Source organism: Vanrija pseudolonga, chromosome 7 (genome assembly GCF_020906515.1).
Source record: "Vanrija pseudolonga chromosome 7, complete sequence".
Classification (NCBI taxonomy): domain Eukaryota; kingdom Fungi; phylum Basidiomycota; class Tremellomycetes; order Trichosporonales; family Trichosporonaceae; genus Vanrija; species Vanrija pseudolonga.
In genome coordinates, this window is record NC_085855.1 from 1,843,058 (window position 1) to 1,863,633 (window position 20,576).

Here is a 20,576-nt window from a genome sequence, read left to right on the forward strand (position 1 = left end):
GTCGCGCCGGGTGCATCAGGACCACTTTTTGCACGGCGTTGCTTGCTCTGGATCGACGACGCCGCGCGGCAACGTTGCTCGTCACCCCGCACCTGGCGTTGAAATTTGTTGGCTCGGCTCGTTACGGCGGCAGGTGCGCGGCGCGGCGCCGTAGCGACACCACCCCTCGGACAAGCCGAGGCGGCATCTCCTCCACCACACACAACGCCGAGGTACGTGCGCAGCACCCAGTGGGCGCGCGCCCGCGTGCGTCCACCCCGAGGTGGGTGGATGCACCCGAGGTGGACTGGACTCGCTCGCGCACAAACACGAACGAATGTCGCGACCCCGCCTCTTCGTCCAGCGCTGCCATTCCAGATCGACGACGCCACCTCGGTATGATGTCTGCCGTTAGGCAGGCTCGGTTAGGCACGCCGTTGAGGGTCGCACGCGCGCGCCGCTGAGCTTCGGGGTCGCTTGCCCAGTCGCCGGTGGTGGCGCTGTGCCGGGCGCGAGCCGTCGGCGGGTGACGAGGGGCGCCCTGCGTGCCGCTCGGTGTCGGGCCGTAGCCGTCCCCTCCCCACCTTGACATACTGACCCCACACACCTCCACACGACACCAACTTGTACATCTCCGCCTGTTGTTTGTGTTGTGTCGTTGCTCATGCTTCACATGGCACGCTTGCGCACCGCGACGCTACCTAGCTGAAGCCCCACGTGCACGTGTGCATCCTGCCGACTTCATGACACTGTCCCAACCGCCGTCAACCACCCACACCGCCGCGCGCCTACGCGACCAGCGCCACCTCCCACGGCCCCTCGGCGTCGAGGCGCTTCTCGAGCGCGACGTCGGCGGTGGATAACACCTCTGCGTCGTCGGCCTTGCGCCCTTCGGCGCCGACGAGTAGGACGGGTCCGGCGACGGTGCGTACGAGGGTGTCGAGGGTGCCGGGTGTCTGGGGGGTGTCAGCAGTGCCCCATCTGCTCCGCTCCCACCCACCTCGCCATTGAGCACCAGCACGCTCCCATCACCAAAGTAATCCACGCCCTCCCTGCTCCCGACCACCGCCTTGCCGGCCACCTCGCGCACGGTGCGCGCCTTGTCCGGCAGGTCGAGGTGGAGGAAGCTCGCGGCCTCGTTGACGGGGTATCCCGGCAAGCTGGCGAGCACGCCCTTACCCACCACCACTTCGGAGGAAGGGAGGAAGTGGAGCGGCGCGCCGATGTGCGTCCAGTGCGTCGAGGGCAGGATCGTGCCTGCGATCGTGTCGCGCTCGCGCTCTGCCTCCTCGAGCCGCCACGCCAGGTCGGTGTTTGGCGGGATCGCTGCCGCCGCCTTGATCTCGGCGTGCGTTGATGGCGGGTAGGACGACAGGTCGGACTTGAGGCCCAGGCCGTAGACTAGGTTCTTGCCCGACGGGTGCTGGGAGTGTGAGCGGGCGAAGGTTAGAAGGGACGCCCGGCCCACCTCGATGAGATAGCTCAGGACTGGCCCCGACGATAGCTGGCCCGTCTTCACCACCGAGAGCTTGACGACGGACATGGTGGTGGTGGTGGTGGTCGTGTGGTGGAGAGTCGATGGTGGAGTTGTTGCCGCGGCGGTGTTGTGATGCCAAGAGCGCGGAGACGGGCACCATCACGAGCCCGCGATTGATTGCTGCTGCTGCTGCTGCTCGATCGGCACCCTCGCCAAGCGCGGCGGCGATGTCGTCATAGCTACTTCGCTGGCGGGGCGAGCTGGTGTATGTGCATCATCCCGGCACTCGATATCAGTCGCGTGCACGTACACACGTAGCAGGGGGTATGAGCGCTGCTGCATGTGCATGTGCACGGCGATATGTACCCGGTGCATGCGTGAGTGTCAGTGTCGTCGGCAGGTCCCCGGCCCTTCCAGCCCGCTGGGGCGTACTGGGCCCCGTGTCGCCGTACAGCTTGCACCCGCTTGACCCGCTTATGCTTGTGGGCGACGCCGGCACATGAATGAAACATGCCAATGTCTCGGATCTCGGCGCAGGCTTTGTATGCAGAGTACGACTAGTGTCATGTCGACGGCTGTGCGGTTGAATGGGCGTGGGCGTCTGAATCAACGGCGACCCGGTGACACAATCCAGCCTCGCCAGCCAGCCTGTTCGGTCGCGCGACGACGCGTCGATCTGCGTGCGTGCGACGCGCGCGTGTGCCGAGCAACGGCTGATACGGCTGCAATTCAGACGCCGCAGGCCGGCCGGCAGGCAGGCGTTGCATGTATCGCGGCCCCGCACACGCTGCAGCCGCTCGATGCCCTTGCCTCGGCACCATCCCCAGACGCGTCCGCGTCCGCGTCACCGCCCGGCGTCTGCCTTGCCCGTGCCCTACGCCAGTCGGACTGCTAGCGAGTGCCTGGACGCTGCACACGCCGGCGCCGGTGACGACGACGACGGCGTCGCTGACGAGCATGGCGAGCAAGCGCAGACCAGTACGTTGCCCACCTAACTAGATATGTATGGAGGCATGCCGTCGGGCGGGCCGATTACCTTTGCACGAGTCAATAGGAGCCTGCCTGCCGGGGAATGTTGTAATGTTAGCGCTGTCGCATGACCTCAAATTGGCCTTTACGTCTTCTGGAAACAATCCAGCTGCGAGGTGTTTGAAACAATACAATACCAGGACCGAGTCATCACCACCACTCAGTGCTTGCTTGCTGGCTGGCTGGCTTGTTGTGTGAGTGACAACCCTCTCGGCCTTAGCGCCCCAATTCAACAATGTTGAATGGCGGCAACTGACGGCGGAGCAACAGCGAGACGGAGAACCCTCAGCAAAAGAACCTAGGGCCGTCCGTGGCTTATCGCATCGCACCTGGCCGCACGGCTGCCGCTTGTCGCCTCGCCCAGTGACCCAGTGAGCCTGTTACTTGCTGGCGGCGGCCAAGCGCGGCGAGAAGAAGAACTCTGCGCCACCACTGCCCGCCCTGACGCCTCGAGCCAAAGCAGGCGTCTTGGGCCATCCGCAGCAGAGATCTAGGCCACTTGCGCCATTGCCCACCCTGGCGCGGTGGCGCTTGCATGCATGCCAAGCGGCCACAAATGTTATTTAGGGGCGGCGCGGGTTGGAGTGTAGTAGCAGGCTGTTAGCTCTGTTCTATGTATGCATCCATGTCCGTCAGCGCGCACAAGTCATGCTGTGCAGCACCCACGCACGCAGTCCCCTTCCCGCGCGCGTCGTGTGCGTGTCGTGTGCGTCGTTTGTGTCTCTAACGACAGGGGCGGGATGTTGCGGGGAGGGGGGGAGCGGGGGAGCGGGCAGGCTGGCTGGCTGGGGGCTACGACGTGGATGGGGTTTTTTGATTTTGGTGTTTCGATGCGAGGAGCGAGCAGATGCCGCCGCCAGCAGTGGTTAACCCCCCCCCCCCACCAACAGGCGACAGGCGGGGTTTGAACCTTGTCGCCCTCGCCAGGGATGCGCCGGTGAAGCTTGTTTGCTGCCAGTAGCTAATCTGCGCCCCGACAGAGTTTAGGTTTTGCTTATGCTGCTGACGCCAGATGCGCCAGAGTGGGCGTTGTTGCGTGGCGTAGAGACGGCCGTGCCAAGGCCTTCGGGCTGCCGGCTTGTCCGTCTTTGGCTTGTTCCAAGCCAGGGTAAAATGGGGACAAAGTGAGGCAATAACGCACGGCGCGACGACCGACGACGACGACGAGCCGAGCTGTGCTGCTGCTGCTCCCGTCCAACGAGGCCTCTGCTGCGCCGCGTCGCGCCCGGCCCCCCTCCAGTTTGCTGCTTGATTGTCGCTGGATCGATGGGCCATCGGTACCTGACTCTAGGAGTGCCCGCCTGCCCCCCCCCCCCCCCCGGTCTAGCGGCCATGACACGGCTATTGCCTGCGACACGGCTACACATTCACGGCTACCCCTCGCAATCTCACGGGTAGGGCAGCATGCACTGCGCACGCCCAGAGCCAAGCGTCATGCCAGCAATCCGACCGACCGACTGCGTTCCCTGGTCCTGGATCATGGTAAACGACGTAAAGGGCAGCGGCTGGCGGGGGTTGGCCGACCGACCCCCCCGACGACGTGCATCTCGGGGCGCCAACAGGGGCGTCGGTGTTGCCCTCTGGCGTTCTGGGCTCTGGGCGCGTGTTGGATGGCCATGGCATCCTTCTGCCGGCATTCCTTCCCTCCCCCGTGTGCGTGCCCATCCCCCCCCCCCGGCCCCTCTGAGGATCCGTGGCATCGTGTCCAGGCAGCCAGGGGCAACAGAATGCAAAGTGCGACAATGTTGTGCTGCTGCTTGCTTGCTGCTGGCTGTCGGGTCGGTGCCTCTGCGTTCTGGGTCCTGCTGTTGTTGCTTGGCTCCTGACCCCCTGCCGGCCGCCCATTCACTCTGCTTGCGCCTCACTCTGCCGCCAATCGCCAGCATTTACATCTAGAAGCCCTCACGCACACACACAACTCTCAATCTTGTCTCTGTACACTTTAATACAACCGCGTCGCCGCCGCAGCCCGCAGCAGCTGGCTCTGCTCACCACCCCACACACGATGCGCGCCATCAGAAACCTGCGCTACGCGCGCCCCATCCTGTTCTTCTCCCTCGTCCTCGGCGGCATCTGGCTCTCGGGCTTCTTCCTCCTCCTCGTCACCACCGACACAGTCTCCAACCCCGTCACGGTCGGCAAGGTCTGGGTCGACCGCTTCCGCGCTACAGGTAGCACACCACAAACGGGCTTCAAGACGACAAAGTCGCCACGGTATGCCGAGCTGTGCGAGGCGCTGCCCCATGCTGCGGGCGAGCTGCGCGACCTCGACGACCGCTGGGGCCGTATCAGTCTCGAGATGAGCGTCGCGCACGCTGGCAGCGGTATCCGCATGCGCCGTGCCCTCCGCCGCTTGATCAACCAGGAACCATTTGTGAGTCGCCCTCGTCGCGTGTCTAGGCCTTCTTGGCACTGACGCCCTTTCCCTCGCCCAGGTCATCTCTGTGATCGGCGGCTCCATCACGGGCGGCCACGGCGTCAACAAGACAAATGGAGGAGAAAAGTACACCGACTACCTGCAAAGGTCGCTCCGCAAGACGTACCCCAACGTCACGGTCCTCAACGTTGGCATTCCGTGAGTCACGCACGGCCTTGCGTTTGGTGCGCACGGACTGACCGTCCCAGCGGCCACGGCTCAGACTACTTCTCAAATTGTTACCAACTGCACTCGCCCACCAACGCCGACATGTACATTATCGAGTCAGCCGTCAACGACATTGAGAAGTGAGTCAGCGCTGCGCCGCGCCGCGCCGCGCTGGAAAGGAACCCCCACTGACGTGCCCCCAGTGCCCAACATGTGAAAAACGCGGGCGAGACGGGCGACACGATCGGCTACACCGAGCTTTTCGTCCGCCAGCTGCTGTCCAACAGACCCGACAACGCCGTCATGATGATGTCGTCGTTTGGATCCGGCGCCGACTACGCAAACGCTGCACACCTCCACAACGTCGTGTCTGAATACTATGTAAGTGGGGATTATTATTTCACAAGTCGCCGCAGGGTGGATCTCGGCACGACGGGACAAGCTGCCAAGTCGTCAGGGACGACCCGCGGCGCGGGGCGGAGCTAACGCGGTAGCGTCGCGGATCCATTGAGCATCACGTCGTGATAGCTCGATAGGCCGTTATCTATCTCGAGCCGTCGCGGGCGTGCATAGTGGCGTCGGCGTGGGCGGCGCCGTCGGTGATCGCGACTGTGAGGCGCCCTGCCGTCGGCGTCGGTGACGCCGCCCATCTCTGGGGCGCCGCCGCCGCCGACGATAACCTCGTGCACGCACCGACCTCCATTCCGAGCCCACCAAACACCGCGCTGCGTTTGCGCTGACTCCCGCCCGCAGGACATTCCGCGCCTCTCGATGCGCACCTTCATGTACCCGTACATGCTGCAGTATGTCGACGAGCGCATCCTGCGGTACGACAAGCCCGACATTCGGCACCCGAACGAGTACGGACACATGTACATGGCCGACATTCTCTACCGGTACCTTATGCGCGAGGCGTGCCGCTCCGCCGAGGAGGTCGAGCTGGGCCTCGTGCCGCACCCAATCGAGCAGTACAAGCCCGAGGCGGCGCAGCTCAAGGACGAGAACGGCAAGGACCTGCCGGGCTTCGACCCCGAGCGTGTGAGCGAGTACGACAAGCACTGGTTGCCCTACCCCGAGGTGTCGGGCACGTCGCTCAACCACGCGTGGGACCCGTTCACGCTCCCCTCGCTCCGCATCAACCAGAACTGGGTGTACAACAACAAGGTGCGCCCCGAGGGCTCGGCGTTCTGCCAAACGACCGACGTGATCGCCGACGACGGACTGCCCGTCATGCGCCCGAGCAAGAACGACGGGTGGGAGCACGTCGTCACAAAGGACAAGCACTACTGGAAGTCGGACAAGGTCGGCGCCCAGATCACGTTTGACAACATTGACGTGCACGCGGGTATCGTGTCGCTGTTCCACCTCCGCTGCGACCAGAACTATGGCAACGCAAAGTGTTGGATCGACGACAAGAAGAACGAAGCGGTCGAGATTGTGTCGACCTGGAAGTTTATCTGTATCTCGACTCTGGCGGTGGTTACGGACCGTGCGCCGCCAGGCAAACACAGTGTTACTTGTGAGATTTCCGAGAACACGGCGGACAAGAACGGCAAGCACGACTTTGCGATTGCCGCGATTATCTCGCATTGAGCGGCCGGCGGGCCGAGCGGAGCGAGGCGGGCGAGGCCTTGAGGCCTGAGTTTACCGCGCAAGGAGCAGTGTCGCTCCATACCCCTTGCGCGGGCGGTGGCACACATAGACAGGCTGCTTGTGCAGCTAACAGTGCATAGTTTTGGTACTGCAATACAGTTGGACTTTCTGGGATGTATTTCGCATGGCTTGTAGGGGAGGGACAATAGGGCTGGCGGGGCGGGCCGATTCGGCCGTTGGTCCGGTTCAGATTTGATCGATTTGACCATCCACGTGCGGAGCCACGCGTCGCCCGCGTGCAAATCACGTGCTCGCGTGCGTCATAATCGCAACATTTGTTGTTGTCGTGCCCGTTTTGCCAGACGACGACCAACTTTTTCCTTGCAGTTTGCCACCCCACCTCGCCCACACACACGAGATGGGCCGCAAGACGAAGCGCAAGTTCGGGTACGTCCCCCCGCCCGCCCGTCCCCCACTAGCGCTGGACGCGGCGGCCTTCCCGCACCTCCTCGACCTGGTGATATCCTTCGCCACCCCGGCAGCCCAGCTATCCCTCTCGCAGACGTGCCGTGCCCTGCGGTCGCGCCTAGCCGGAAGGCTGTATGCGCACATCGTGGTCTCGGATTCGCCTCCTTCCTGCACGCCAGACGACGACATGCGCGACGAGCTCGACGCGGCGCTCGACGGCGCAGACGACGCCGACACATGCGCCAACGTCCTCGTCTGCCTGCCGTGCGGGCGCCGCGTGCTCGCGCGCGACATCGCGCCCCTGCCCAACCCCGACATTCCCTTCGACCGCGCCCTCTCGCGCCTGCTGTCGCGCGCCCGCGTCGTCACCTTCCTCGCGCCGATCCCGCCCGCGCTCGCCGACTCGGGGGTCGTGCTCGCCCGTCACGCTGCCACGCTGCGCCTGGTCGGCGGGAACGAGTACCCCCGCGTCATGGGCGCGGCGGGCACGCTGGTGGTGTTCCACAGCGTCGTTATGGGACAGCTGGGACAGGCCGCCACCGCCGCCGAGGTGCACGTGCCGCACGGCACGCGGCGCGTGGTGCTCAACTACGCTTTCGACGCCGCCGCGGCCGGCCCGTTCCCCGTCGACGTGCTCGCGCTCCCCGCTCTCCCGGAGAGCGTGGAGGAGGTCGTGGTGGTGTTCGATGACAAGTGCGTCGCCGCCACGCCGGAGCCGCTCGGAGAGGACGCCCTGTGGAAGTCGTACCTCCTCAACGCGGCCACGGGCGGCACCGCGGAGGGCATGTTCGCGTCGCTTGAGCGCGGCGTGCGGTGGGTGTTCGTCGACTGTGCCGCCGTGGGCAGCTGGATTGAGGCGGTGATCAAGGACGCGCTGGAGAGCTTTGTGAGTGGCGGCGTCGAGTGGGGCAGTGCGGCGCGCTGACAACGAGCTAGTACTCTGCCGCGGCGGACGAGGAGATCGCGTACACTTCCAGATTTTACGACGCCACCGCCGACGACGACACGGCGCAGTGGAAGCTGGACATTCGCGCGCGGTGTGCCTTGCCCATCGCGAACGCGAGCTTTGTGAGCTTGGAGGGGTATCGCCGTTATGTCGGCGACGAGCAGTTTACCCTCGACACCCAGGTGTAGCGCGGCGCGGGGGATAACGACACGACGACTGGCACGGGCGACAGCTTCCACGGCCTACACCACGGCACTGAGCATGCCAGAGGACAATGACACAAAAGCGCACGCTAGCGCACATCACGGACAATAACGACCTTGCCACCTTGGCGACGGGGTCACTCGGATTCACAAAATGTAAACACAGCCGACGCGGCAGCACCACCATCAATCACTGTACCCAACAATCACCACAGGACGCACACAACAAGGCCAATGCCACATGACAAGAGCCATACCACACCACGTTAACACCACACACCATCCCCTGTATCCTTGTACCCATCCTGTACCACCCCTGTACATGCACGTCATGTGTCATCTACGTTGCGCTTACGCCATTACAACCTAACTTTTGTCACCCATCCTTCCCCGTCTTTCCATGTACCCATCTCCACCTAACCAACCAACCCCCGCCCCCACGCACGCCCCCCCTACTCATCCTTGGACAGCGGGATCGGGCTGACGCGGATCCACGAGAGCGTCGTGTCGGGCGTCCAGTAGCCCGCCATGGCGGCCCAGATGCCGCATGCGGCGGCGACAAAGCAGAAGCCGTAGCCGGCCTTGGAGACGTGCTTGTTGGCCGTGAGGTCGCCGCAGCCGATGAGGAGGAAGGCGAAGAAGGCGGCGGACTAGCCGAAGGAGCGAGCGTCAGCGAGCGAGCGAGGCGGGTGGGGGTTGAGATGGGGCAGTGGCAGGACACCAGTCGAAGGCCATGCCCCGCGCCGCGACTCACCAAGCAAGACACAATAGCCACAGACGACCGCAACGCCGCGAGAATAAACAGCACCATGATGCACGCCCACACGATGAGGAAGATACCGATCGCGTACTCGAGCTCCTCGGTCGGCTTGCCCGTCGCCGGGTCGGTGAAGGCTGCGATCACGCCAAAGGTGGGGATGAGGCAGCAGGCGTAGGAGAGGGCGAAGGAGCCGAAGGTTAGGAACTGCGGCGAGCGAGCGTTAGCGAGCGGGCCGTGGGGGTGGGTGGGCACGGCGAGCTCGAGCGTAGCTCGCGCTCATCGACCGCGCCCTCGCGCATTCGCTTCGCTCATGCGCTCGGCCTACTCACGATGGTCGCACTAAACGTGTTACCGATAAACATCTCAAACCACCCAATGAGGTTCTGGCACACGCCGCCATAGAACACGAGCAAGGGCACCACGACGTTCGGATGGCGGACATGGTGCGCGCCGAGGCCGTACAGCCCGAACAGGAGGAAGAGGGACGCGAAGGACAAGAGGCCAGCAGGCATGGGGTTGCCGACGCGCCGGTGCTGCTGCGGGATACCGGGCTGGCTGAAGTCTGCGGGATGGCCGCCGGGCGTGATGACGCGCTGGATGCGGGCCGCCTTCTCGAGGTCGCCGGCGCCGTAGTATGTTGGCGTGATTACGCTCGGCGTCGAGTCTTGGGCTGTCGGGGCGGACATTGTATCGGCTGCGTGGGAAGGTTAGTGAGTGCGGCAAGGGCATGACGAGGCCGCCTTATGTATCCCGACTTGACGCGGGCTCGACGACGACGCAAGCACCACCATACCCGTGCCACACCACAACGTCAACAGAGCATTGATCGATCGCGCTAACGACCCCCCCGCCGAGCCCCGCCCGCCAAGATGCCACAAAAAGACCCACTCTCCCACCGGACTCGCCATATCCACCCTCCGGGCCTAGTATGCCGAAAATACACTCGCGTGCCGCGGGCCTCCGCCCGCCACAACCACGCCTACCCCGCTGTCCTGCGATATCTATCGGCTTTAGATAAGTCGGCGCTTCCGACCCCGTGAGAATAGCACCGGGTCGGAGGGCGCTGGGGTGGGGATGCTGGCACTCGAGTCGAACCACCCACCGCAGCACGGCAGTTGATTGCGATATCCTCGCAGCAGCATGTCGCTTGGCTCGTTGTGTCCGGCTCGGCGGCCTATTTCTGGCACCTCGCGTCTGGGGTTCGTGATGTGGGGTGGGGTCCTGCCCTGCTAGGTTAGTCGCGCGCGCTGCTTGGCGCCGTCTCCTGCTCCCCTTGCCGACCGACCCCGCATCACATCCCACCATTCCATTCGTCACATACAACCATCTAGACATATCGTGCCCTAACTCTTGAGCTTGTAGCCGTCCCCCCGGGGGGGTTGGGGTGCGGCGATCTCCGAGCACCGAGCCGGGGCCCGCCATCGCTGGCCGGCTTCCGATACAATACTGATCTCGAACGGCGCCCGCTCCGCTCGCCAGCCGCTCGCCCGCCATACAGATCTCGCAAGTCGCCGTTCCGCCCAGCCCCGCTCGCTCGGCTGGGGCTTACAACTTCGCCTCGGCCTTTTCGCCCTCAAACTCCTGCGTCGCCCGAGCGCGCAGATCCTTGCGCAAGATCTTGCCGCTCGGCGACTTGGGGATCGCGTCGACGAGCACCACGCCACCGCGCAGCCGCTTGTGTGGGGCCACGCGGGCCGCGACCCACGCGTCGACCTCGCGCCGGAGGGCGTGGCGTGCGGCCTCGGTCGTCGCGTTGGCCGAGGGTGCGGGGACAATGTAGCCGCTGCGGGGGCGGGTTAGCGTGGTTCGGGGGAGGTTGGATGGAGAAGTCAGGCGGAGGGTGCCCCGCTCAACTTTCACCTGCTGGATGCGCCGTACTCACCGCGGCAGCTCCGTCGCCTGCGACTCGTCCCACACGCCAACTACACCCGCGTCCACAATCTTGGGGTGCGAAAGGAGCAGCGCCTCGAGCTCGGCTGGGGGCACCTGGAAGCCCTTGTACTTGATGAGCTCTTTCAGGCGGTCGACGACCCTGTGGGTGTGAGTGATTGCTCATGTGTTTAAGCCGGCACGAGGACAGGAAATGGGTTGAAAGATGGCTGACAGCGGTCGTGCCCAGCCATCCCACTTCCCTCCCCTCCCTGCGCTCAGGTGCAACACCACTCACATGTAGAACCCGACATCGTCGACAATCAAGACATCGCCCGTCTTGTACCACCCACCCGGGGCCATGGTCTTCTCCGTCGCCTCGGGGTTCTTGTGGTAGCCCTTCATGACGCTCGGCCCGCGGACCCACAGCTCGCCGCGCTCGCCCTCGGCCGCGTCCTCGCCGTCCTCCTTGACCAGGCGCGCCTGGTACGTGGGGATCAGGCGGCCCGTCCACGCGCCGCGGCCCTCCGACTCGTTCCACGGCGTCGCGTGAACCACGGGCGTGCACTCGGTCATGCCGTACCCCTGCGTGAGCTTGATGGCGGGCATCTTGGCCGTAAACATTGCGTGCAGCTCGCCGCTGAGCGGCGCGGCGCCGCACATGAGCGTCTTGAGCGACGACAGGTCGTACTTTGGCACGTTGGCCGAGTGGAGGAGCAAGATGATGACAGGCGGGACGACGAGCGCGTGTGTGACCTTGTACTGGGCGGCGTCAGTGAAATCTAAAGGCTAGCATACCTTCTGGATAGCGTTGAGCGCGGCGACCTCCTCGAATCGCGGCAGGACGACGACGGGGATGCCGGCGATCCACGGCTGGAGGAGCACCATCGTCAGGCCGTAGATGTGGCTCATAGGCAGGAATCCCAGCACGACGTCGTTCTTGCCCGTCGCGAACTGGCCGTAGCTCGCCTCGACGGCCTCGAGCTGGCTCGTCATGTTGTTGTGCGTCGTCATCACGCCCTTGGGGAAGCCTGTCGTGCCGGACGAGTAGCACAGCCACTGGGTGTCGAACACCTGATCGCCGTCGAAGCGCTCGGCCTTGCTCGGCGCACCGAAGAGCTCGTGCACCGTCTTGTACGCCTTGTGTTCTGGCTTACGGCGCGACGCAGGCGTGAGGAGCACGACACGGTCGGCCTTGAACGGCAGCTGGAGCTCCTCGCGCGCCTTGTCGAACACGGGCAGCAGGTCGGGGTGGAGGAAGATGATCTGCGAGTCCGAGTTGTTGACCTGGTACGCGATCTCGTGCGGTGCGCTGGAGTGTCAGCAAGCCTTATCGCAATCCGCCCGCCCTCGCCACTCACTATGCCGCGTTGGCCGGCGAGATCGTCACGCCAGCCGCCATGAGGCCGTACGCTGCCTGCACCCACTCGAGGCTGTTCAGGCCCCAGAGGCATGCCGTGTCCCCGCGCTTGATGCCGAGCCCGCGCAGGCCAGTGACGAGGCGCAGCGCGCCGTCGACAATGTCGGCGCGGGAGAGGACGCGGCCGTCCAGCCCGTCAATGTACGCTGGCAGCGAGGGGTCATGCTCGGGCACGGCGCGCGCCCGGCCTGGCTGCGGCACGAGGTACTCGAACAGCCCGAGTTTCGGCAGCTTGAGCGGCGCGTGCGCGTACGTTGTCTCGTAGATTGTCTGCTTGCCCATGGTGTTGATGGGGTGGTGAAGGGGAATGAGCAGCGTGTTCGGAAGGCTTTTATTTGGGTCTTTGGAGATTGTTGTCGTGGTCAATGGGTTGTTGCTCGGCCCGGAGCTCGACAATGGGCCAGGAGGATGGCAACACGGCTAAAGACTTAAGCGTTGGTGACTGTTGCTAGCGCGGTATGCAAGACAAGGGGGCAAGGTCAGCGTAAGGCTGCTCACGTAGGCAATCATCAAGCAATGCCTATGTACAGCGCGCAGCGGTCACCCGGAGTTGAGCGAGCGAGCGTTGGCCGGAGGTCGGCGACTGACTGTGGTGGCTGCCAAGCGGTCACGAGAACAACAAACCCCACAATGGGGGGGACATCCGGTCCGAGGCGCCAGCACTTCCGGAGGGCGCGCGGCGCGGGGCCAAGTAGCCCCACAACGCACACATCTAATCTGCCAGTCCTCCTCCTTCCGATGCACGCTCTCCTGCCCTCCCGCGGCACAGACGAGTTGCTTGCACCAGCATGCAGGATGCTTGCTTCGCTTGCACGCTCGTCGGGTACTTGATTTCTCGCTTTTGGCGAGGTTGACAAGCGGAGCGAGGGAGAAGGAAGTGGACGACGACGGCATCCCGCTACTGCGGGGGGCGGACGGCAGGCGACCGGGCCGCCGATCGGAAGTCGCGCCGAGCGGCCATGGTGCGCCAGTGGGATCCCCACCACCTCCCCTTCATAATCGAAGTCATCACCACTACCACAGCCTCCCTCCGCGCTGTCTGCGACGACGCAGTGCACGTCGCCACGACGTCGGTGTTACTGGTCGCGAGCACGCCCCCGCTCACGCCTTCGGACCCGTGTTTCGGTGCCTGGATGTGTCTCGGCATACCGACCCACAAACTCGACTCGAGTGGGCGAACAGTGACATCCATCCATCTTGCTCACTCTTCACTCACCCAACCCACTCACCATGCCCGCGGCCGTTACCATCGACCACAGCGCGTACCCGCACATCATCTCACGGATCCTCACGTACGCCGACCTCGAGACGCAGAACGCGCTCGCGCGGACCTCGAAGGCCTACTACGACGCGTTTGACGCAACCGCCAGGCGGCACGTCGTCGTCCGTACGCGCGGAGACACGGTCACGATCGGCACGCGCGTTGGCGGGCGGCACCGGCGCTCCATGACGGTACCGTACCAGAAGCCGTCCAAGTACGCCCCCGAGCAGCGGAACGCGTTCTACAAGTTCCTGCGGGAGGGGGTCACGGGCTCCGAGGTCACCGACGTCGAGTACCCCGCACACAACATGCTCACGTGGGGCCAGTTCCGGGCGCCTGGCGTCGCGCGCGTCCACACGCTACGCGTCGTCGCCACGTCGTGCGTCCCCGCCCACCGACTGTCCCACTACGCCTGGAGCGTGCGATATCCCCAGCCGTTGAGCACATGTGACTCGCTCGTCGTCTTCTCGCACATCAACCCCCCGTCGTCGCGCGCAACCGGGGACGAACCGGACGCAGACTACTACGAGCTCGTGGGGGAAGATTACCCCAAGTACGTGTTCAACAGCCGCCACCGGCTCGTCATCAACATCGACATCCCGCCCGACGCACAGCAGCGCCCGCACCGCAACCGCTGTCAGCTGCTCTACAACCCACGCGCGGGCACGACAGGCGACACCGACTACCGGTCAGAACAGGTCATGGTGTTCCGAGCCACGGGAGCGCACGTGCGGCAGCAAGATCCAGTCCGCGATCCGTGGTGGGAGCCCATCGCGCTCCGGCTTGCGAAGGACATTCGCGCGAGCTGCAGGTATACCTTTGTCGGCGCCGACGCGTTCCAGCCGCCGATGGCACTTGGTGACAATGGGGAGATCGTGGCCAGCTTTGAGGACATTGTGCGCGGCGAGCATCACAAGCTGGTAGGTGCCGGCTCTTCACGTGTGGAGGGACGCTTCTGATATTTGCAGCACACTCAGGCATTGGACGAGGAGGAGGAGGAGCCCGACGCGGTGGAGCCGACTGCGCCGCCCACGTTCGACTTTGTAACCCGCGACCAGTATCGCGCCAGTGTCGGCGAGGAGCAGTTTGCAATCGACACGGGCGTGTAGAGTTGGGACTGCGTATAGATGCAAATAGAGGGCGTGCCAGGCAGTCAGAGTAGCCAATGCTTCAGCGGCTCTGTCCTTGCGGCAACTAACTAGTATCAGTGTGTGTGTGTGGGGGGGGGGGGGGGTTGAATGCACTACCCCGATGTCGAGGCGGTCGATGTCTTTGAGCGCGCCGCCAAGCCCATAAAGGGCCTGTGGTGGGACGAGCAGGAGGAGCAAGAGCCCGACGAAGACGACGAGAGGGGTTTTGTGTGGTCGTTCAAAGCGTCCGCGTTGGGCAACCCCAACTTCCTCTAGCACATGAAGGAGGCGCGCGGCTTGCAGTTTGATAGCAACGAGAACGAAGCGAGTGGCGAGGACGTCTAACGATGTTAGGCATGTTGGGGTTGCGAGCGAGACGAACGAGCGAGCTCGTTATCTGTCGGTCGCCGTGTCGCCGGGTCCTAACTACTCTTGGGCCAGCAACAACTGCCCAACTCGTGACGTGAAACAGGTCCGATTCCGAATGTCTTGAGAAACCCGTCCCGTCACGTCACACATGACGTCGGCACCTCGCCTCGCCACCTGCCGGCATCGTCGTCTCGGGCTCTTCCATTCCATCTGCAGCAGGTGTAAAATGCGTAAATTAATAAGAGTTAGAGTTAGCGGGGCCAGGTCACGTCAGGTCAGCAGCACCACCCTCCCGAGACACTGCTTGCTTGCTGCTTGTGGCGAGGGGGGATCTGCGTGGGAAGACGAAACGACGTTGGAGCCACTCGGGCGAGCACTACACGACGAGCGCTGCGGCGGCGAACTGTCACGGCGTTCCGGCATGGTGCCTTTGTTTACGCTCAACCATCTCACATGACGTGCGGTCGTCTGTATCGTAGTAACGCGCGAGCAGCTTGTTAATATAAGTCGCCACCGGGGTTGCCTGCGCTGCTTGTCAACATGCCCCTCACACGACTCGGCCACCCAGTCCACCCAGCATGTCGAAGCCAGACTCATCAACAGTAGCGTACCCCACGCCCCCGCCATCCGCGCACAGCTCGCCACTACCAACCCCCACCTCCCTCCCAGACCTAGCGCTTGATCACAACGCGTTCCCGCACCTCCTGGACGCGGTGATCGCCGCCGCCCCACCCGCCTCGCTGTTAGCCCTCCGCGCGACCTCACGAGCATGCTACGCCGCCGCGACACGGCGGCTGTACGCTCACGTTGTGGTGAGCGGCCACACGCCGCTGTCGTCCATCACCCTCCGCACGCCTGGTGATGTGGGCAGCCTCACGCTCGGCGGCGTCGGGTGGGGCGCGCACAACGAGGTCGACCCCGAGATCAAGCCGCTCATATGTGCGCATACGCGCGTGCTTTCGCTCGCGTCGCACGTCGACGAGCGGATACTCGACGGCTTGGCGGGCTTGTTTGAGGCGCGGCCGACTATCCGCGTCTTGTCGCCTGCGTTCGGGACGCGGCTGGGCATCCTCGCCGCCTCGGCACCTTCGATAGTCATCTTCGCGCCCCTCCTCGAGCTCTGCCACCTGCCTATTCCGCTCGCACTGCCACGCTTCACCGAGCGCATGGTGCTCAACATATCGTTCAGCGAGGACACGGCGGCGCGTGCAAGAAAACCTGCCACCGGGTGGGTGCTAGCGCGGCTCGCAGAAGCGCACGGGGTCAAGGAGCTCGTGGTGGTCTTTACACGCACTCCCGCAGCGTCACAGCGTCACGCGAGCCCGCTGTCCGGGTGGTGGAGCGACTCGGGGCTGCGACTCGGCCTGCTCGACCACGTGATAGGCTCGATCGCCGCCCAGGTCCGCTGGACGCGGTGTACGTTCGTCGACTTGGCCGAGGTCGACCCCGAGATCGTCGGCCTCGTGCCAGGCGTCCCAGGCACCGAGGTAGTCAAGGCTGTTCAGCATGTAGTGGACGCTGCTATCTCTGACGCGGTGACGAAGAGTATCGTGCTCGCTGCGCCAAGAGACTCGGGGCTCGTGCCCCTCGACCATGGGGAGATGAGGGCGAGGGTACGCTACTTGACGCGGGAGGAGTACCACGCCGACGTGGGTGCGGAGCGGTATGCACTCGAGGCTGACGAGGAGGTCGGCTTGTTGTAGATCCTGCTGTATGCATTGGGAGTTCTGGGGTGTGCGACTCTACTTCGGTGGATGCTTTCATCGCCACCAAGTCAGCCATTGTGGCAAAGGGCGAGAATGTGGCGCCGCTTGCACCACATCACTCAAACAACACCATCAGACAAACAACAACATCATCAAGAAAGAACATGGTGACGCGTATATGGTTTCGCCCAGTGTTGACTCTCCATCACTCTGAAGATGTGACCTTAAACTGGCTCTCCTCCTCCATCATCCTGGCAATGTTTACCTTCGCCGTCCCATCAGTGCAATCCCATCAGCACGGCGAGCCCCATCAAGAAACCGTTAAAAAGGACTCCCCCTCCAGCATCCTTGCTCCTCAACCCACAACTCCCCTCTCCCTCTTACCCCCACAACCACTCTAAGAACAACCGAACTTTCACCTCTCCTCCCTGTAGGTCCATCGACGATGGAGAATCTCTCGAGGCGCATCCGCACCCTTAGCGGGAGCCGCAGCCGCAGCCGCAGCCGCAAGGACTCCATGCCGGGGACGCTGCGCCTCGACCCAGCCGGCAGCCACCCCCCGCTGCCTACTATTCTCCACCCCATTGGCACTTGTGAGTGGTGTCCTCCGAGTCCGTGCTAATATGCAGCCTTCATCGTGCCCCAGCTGAACGAGGCCGAAGAGTGTCTCGACCCCGCTCAGAAGTGTAAGCCCAACATATCGTAGCCTCGCTGACCTTAGTCATCGCCACCATCAGCGTGATGATCCAGTACCCCAAATTCTGTATTTGGATGAACTCCCCTCTGACTCTGGTGGAGGAACTCTCGAGCCCCGAGATCGGCTTCGAGCGGCCCCCGACCGCCACTTTAGACAAAGTCGAGGTCGGCATCATCAAGATGACGATCTATGTTCGCACTGTAAGTCCCCCTTCCGCCTGCTTCCCGCTCACACGAAGACCGAGTCCGCCCGCGCCTTCTTCCGCCGTGTGGACGAGACACGCCCGATCTCCATTGAGCTCCGCATCGGCGCTCTCGAGCGTGCCGGTGTCGAGGCGAAGGACAAGGACGACAGCACCCGTCCTATCCAGGCCAAAGTCGACGAGCACCTACCGTCCAACAGCCCAGTCCCCGCGTGGATCTGCACACGTATCATCCACGCCTTGTCGGCGGAAAACATCCCCAACGTCTTCTTCACGGACACGACGTCGTTTGACCCGCGTATCCTCCTCCCCGCCGTGGGCAAGTTCATTGGCAGCCCGGCCGCCAAGGGCGTGAAGCACTTTGTCCTCCCTCTTAGCTCTGCGCACGCGGTCCACTCCCGCGAGCTGGCAGAGGGGCTCGACCGCATTATCGAGGCGGAGCTCGAGAAGAACACGAGCATCGAGGTGCTCTGTCTCCACACGGGGGAGAAGAGTGGCCCTCTGAACTACTGCGTCGAGTGTTGCGGCGAGGCAGCCGAGTGGAACACCACCACGCGTAGCAAGCCCGACATGAGGAGCAAGCAGGCTGTCCTCGAGCGTAACCGCGCCCTCCGCGTTGGAGTGGCCCACGAGGCTCGCGAGGCGTTCGTCGAGTTCTGTGCTCGTGACCAGAGAGCGAAGGAGATGGCTCTCAAGGCCATGGCCTTCCTGAACGCGGTGGCCCCGGTCGTGGCACAGGACACCAGCGCCTCATCGGGCTCTCACTCCATCCGCCTTCACCCAGCTACCTCTGGCCCCAAAGCTAAGAACCTCCCCCTCACTCCGTCCCCGACCGGCACCATCAGCAACCCATCGACCAGCAGTCTCGAGTTGACGACTGTCGTCCTCGGTCCTACGACTCGCTCTCGGCCAGTCACTCCGTTCCCGAGCACGGCTGAGGCTTCTTTCTCCAGCATCGACCTGGCACCCTTCCCAACGCCTCCTTCCCACCTCCCCGGCCGCGCCACCCGCATAGCGCCCCGCGTTGACCTCCAGTCGACCGCAGTGAACCCCCCCAACTTTGGAAGCCACCAGGCGACTTCCATACCATTCCCTGACATCGTCGACGAGACGGAGCTTCCCACCCTCGAGGGCGGCGGTACCACGAGCAGCGGCTCTGACAGCGACCACGCCGGCCCCAGCACGCCCGCCGACCAGCTCTCGACCCACAATTCGACCGACGACCTGTTCACGGAGCCCAGCGTGGACTTCTCGCTCCCCCGCCACAGCACCTTCGAGCAGGCCGACGAAATCGTCCCGTGGACCGAGACCCCGCGCGGCGACTCCGCCTTCGTCTGGGAGGACCCCTTGTCCTCGACCCCTGTGCGCAGCGTGGCTGGTGAGGGCGAGACTTGGGTAGCGCCCGGTGACACCGCCCCCACTCCCGTCCGCCGCCACGAGTCCGCCGCGCACTCCTCGAAAGTCGCGACGCCTACCGGCATCGAGAGGAAGCTGGCCGAGCACACGCCCCAGGCCCGTCCTCTTTTCCAGAGCCCCCGCCCCCGCCCCCGCGCAGTTTCCGTCAACAACATGCCCCGTCGCGCCATCCCAGGGTTTGGTGCCCCCGGCGTACTTGCGACCCCCCGCTTCTCGCCGCGTGGCGCCAACGATCTCGACCTCACTGGCTTCTGCACCCAGTCTGCGGTGGCCGGCGACGCCGCCAATCAGGTGGAGGACATCGCGTCGAACCCCACAGACCCCCCCTCCGGTCTCGTCCCCGATGTTGACAATGAGGCGGGTGCTGCGGCCGGCTCCGTTACTTCCACCCCTAAGCCCACTCTCCCCTACGACGACTGCATCGTCACCCCTGACAGGCGCGCAGCTGCCGAGGCTATGCTTGCGTTCCGCAGCGGGCATGTCGCCACAAGCCCCCTGTCTGAGCGCAGCCAAGCCCAGCAGGCCAGCAACCTCGAGCCGCGGGCCGCTTCCATCTCTGGGGCACCTGAAAACATGGATGCCGAAGCCGAGGAGCTCGTATCAGACACCACCACCACCACCTGCGGCGACAACGACTCGGACGTCGTAGCAGACACTACCATGGCCACCTATGGTGACAACGACTCGGAGGTCGTGGCAGACACGAGCACAGCCACTTACGGCGCCAACGACTCGACCTTCGACTCCATCCCCTCCTCTATCGAGGGTGCACTTGGCGACGCGATGCACAGCCTCCGCATCAACAACGTTGCTCAGGCGGGAACGCCACGCAAGCCCTTCCCAGTCGCGGAGGACATCCCGTCGGTCCCCAACGACGTGCACCAGGCGCAGGCGCAGGCAGCCACTGCGTCCTTGGCACTCTCTTCATGCTCTACATCCTTGGCACCCTCCGATGACGGTGCCACCGACGCCACTCCCACCGTCACAGAGTACCGCTTCCTCAGCAAGGCCCAGATCCAGCGTATCCACGACTTTGCCAACTCCCGCGACGCCGACAAGTTCCACTTCACCTGCTGCTCCGAGTCGCCCAATACCTCTACTTGCCTATACAGCCGCGACCATGCCCAAGCTGGCCGCCCGGGCCTGGGCAACCACCCCCTGGCGAGTCAGTCGATCCAGTCGACTCAGTCGACCCACAACCAGCTTCCCCCTGCCCACTTTAACATCGACAAGTGGTTCAACGACAACATCGCTTTCGAGCGCGGTGTCGACCACGCCCGCGTACTCTGGGCGGAGGAGCAGAAGCTCGCCATGCCAGCCAAGAACACCCTTGGCAAGATGGTCAAGAAGATGACCGGCTCGGTGCGCGGTAAGCTCCCCGTCTGGCGCAAGGCCGACAGGGCTCTCTGAGTTAAGTTGTGGCGAATGGCTGCCGTGGGCGCCGACTAAGTTTTCCTTCTCGTTATA

At 64.1% G+C, this 20,576-nt stretch overlaps 8 protein-coding genes across 8 annotated transcripts; 5 read left to right on the forward strand and 3 right to left on the reverse strand.

Annotated features, from left to right (window-relative positions):
- Nucleotides 1–767: 767 nt before the first annotated feature.
- On the reverse strand, nucleotides 768–1,522 carry mpaDE_1 (Cytochrome P450 monooxygenase mpaDE; the record flags this gene model as incomplete). Its single annotated transcript, XM_062776145.1, has 3 exons — nucleotides 768–935; nucleotides 980–1,402; nucleotides 1,448–1,522. 3 exons carry the CDS (start codon nucleotides 1,520–1,522, stop codon nucleotides 768–770), a joined length of 666 nt encoding a protein of 221 aa, XP_062632129.1.
- A 2,878-nt stretch (nucleotides 1,523–4,400) lies between these two features.
- LOC62_07G009593 (uncharacterized protein) lies at nucleotides 4,401–6,852 on the forward strand. The gene is made up of 5 exons (XM_062776146.1): nucleotides 4,401–4,859; nucleotides 4,921–5,060; nucleotides 5,111–5,209; nucleotides 5,273–5,450; nucleotides 5,823–6,852. The coding sequence occupies exons 1-5, from the start codon at nucleotides 4,491–4,493 to the stop codon at nucleotides 6,660–6,662; spliced, it is 1,626 nt and encodes a 541-aa protein (XP_062632130.1). The 5' UTR covers nucleotides 4,401–4,490; the 3' UTR covers nucleotides 6,663–6,852.
- A 207-nt stretch (nucleotides 6,853–7,059) lies between these two features.
- LOC62_07G009594 (uncharacterized protein) lies at nucleotides 7,060–8,596 on the forward strand. The gene is made up of 2 exons (XM_062776147.1): nucleotides 7,060–8,016; nucleotides 8,067–8,596. Exons 1-2 carry the CDS (start codon nucleotides 7,081–7,083, stop codon nucleotides 8,262–8,264), a joined length of 1,134 nt encoding a protein of 377 aa, XP_062632131.1. The 5' UTR covers nucleotides 7,060–7,080; the 3' UTR covers nucleotides 8,265–8,596.
- A 135-nt stretch (nucleotides 8,597–8,731) lies between these two features.
- mug86_0 (ammonium permease ATO2-like protein) lies at nucleotides 8,732–9,725 on the reverse strand (the record flags this gene model as incomplete). The annotated part of the gene is made up of 3 exons (XM_062776148.1): nucleotides 8,732–8,929; nucleotides 9,034–9,243; nucleotides 9,369–9,725. The coding sequence occupies 3 exons, from the start codon at nucleotides 9,723–9,725 to the stop codon at nucleotides 8,732–8,734; spliced, it is 765 nt and encodes a 254-aa protein (XP_062632132.1).
- Nucleotides 9,726–10,584: 859 nt separating this feature from the next.
- On the reverse strand, nucleotides 10,585–12,610 carry 4CLL5_2 (4-coumarate--CoA ligase-like 5; the record flags this gene model as incomplete). Its single annotated transcript, XM_062776149.1, has 5 exons — nucleotides 10,585–10,822; nucleotides 10,922–11,071; nucleotides 11,207–11,670; nucleotides 11,707–12,220; nucleotides 12,270–12,610. 5 exons carry the CDS (start codon nucleotides 12,608–12,610, stop codon nucleotides 10,585–10,587), a joined length of 1,707 nt encoding a protein of 568 aa, XP_062632133.1.
- A 948-nt stretch (nucleotides 12,611–13,558) lies between these two features.
- LOC62_07G009597 (uncharacterized protein) lies at nucleotides 13,559–14,698 on the forward strand (the record flags this gene model as incomplete). The annotated part of the gene is given in 3 exon segments (XM_062776150.1): nucleotides 13,559–14,008; nucleotides 14,024–14,509; nucleotides 14,558–14,698. The coding sequence occupies 3 exon segments, from the start codon at nucleotides 13,559–13,561 to the stop codon at nucleotides 14,696–14,698; spliced, it is 1,077 nt and encodes a 358-aa protein (XP_062632134.1).
- A 968-nt stretch (nucleotides 14,699–15,666) lies between these two features.
- On the forward strand, nucleotides 15,667–16,791 carry LOC62_07G009598 (uncharacterized protein; the record flags this gene model as incomplete). The annotated part of the gene is made up of 1 exon (XM_062776151.1): nucleotides 15,667–16,791. One exon carries the CDS (start codon nucleotides 15,667–15,669, stop codon nucleotides 16,789–16,791), a length of 1,125 nt encoding a protein of 374 aa, XP_062632135.1.
- Nucleotides 16,792–17,239: 448 nt separating this feature from the next.
- LOC62_07G009599 (uncharacterized protein) lies at nucleotides 17,240–20,519 on the forward strand (the record flags this gene model as incomplete). Its single annotated transcript, XM_062776152.1, has 4 exons — nucleotides 17,240–17,387; nucleotides 17,424–17,480; nucleotides 17,516–17,691; nucleotides 17,730–20,519. 4 exons carry the CDS (start codon nucleotides 17,240–17,242, stop codon nucleotides 20,517–20,519), a joined length of 3,171 nt encoding a protein of 1,056 aa, XP_062632136.1.
- Between the last annotated feature and the right edge of the window lie 57 nt (nucleotides 20,520–20,576).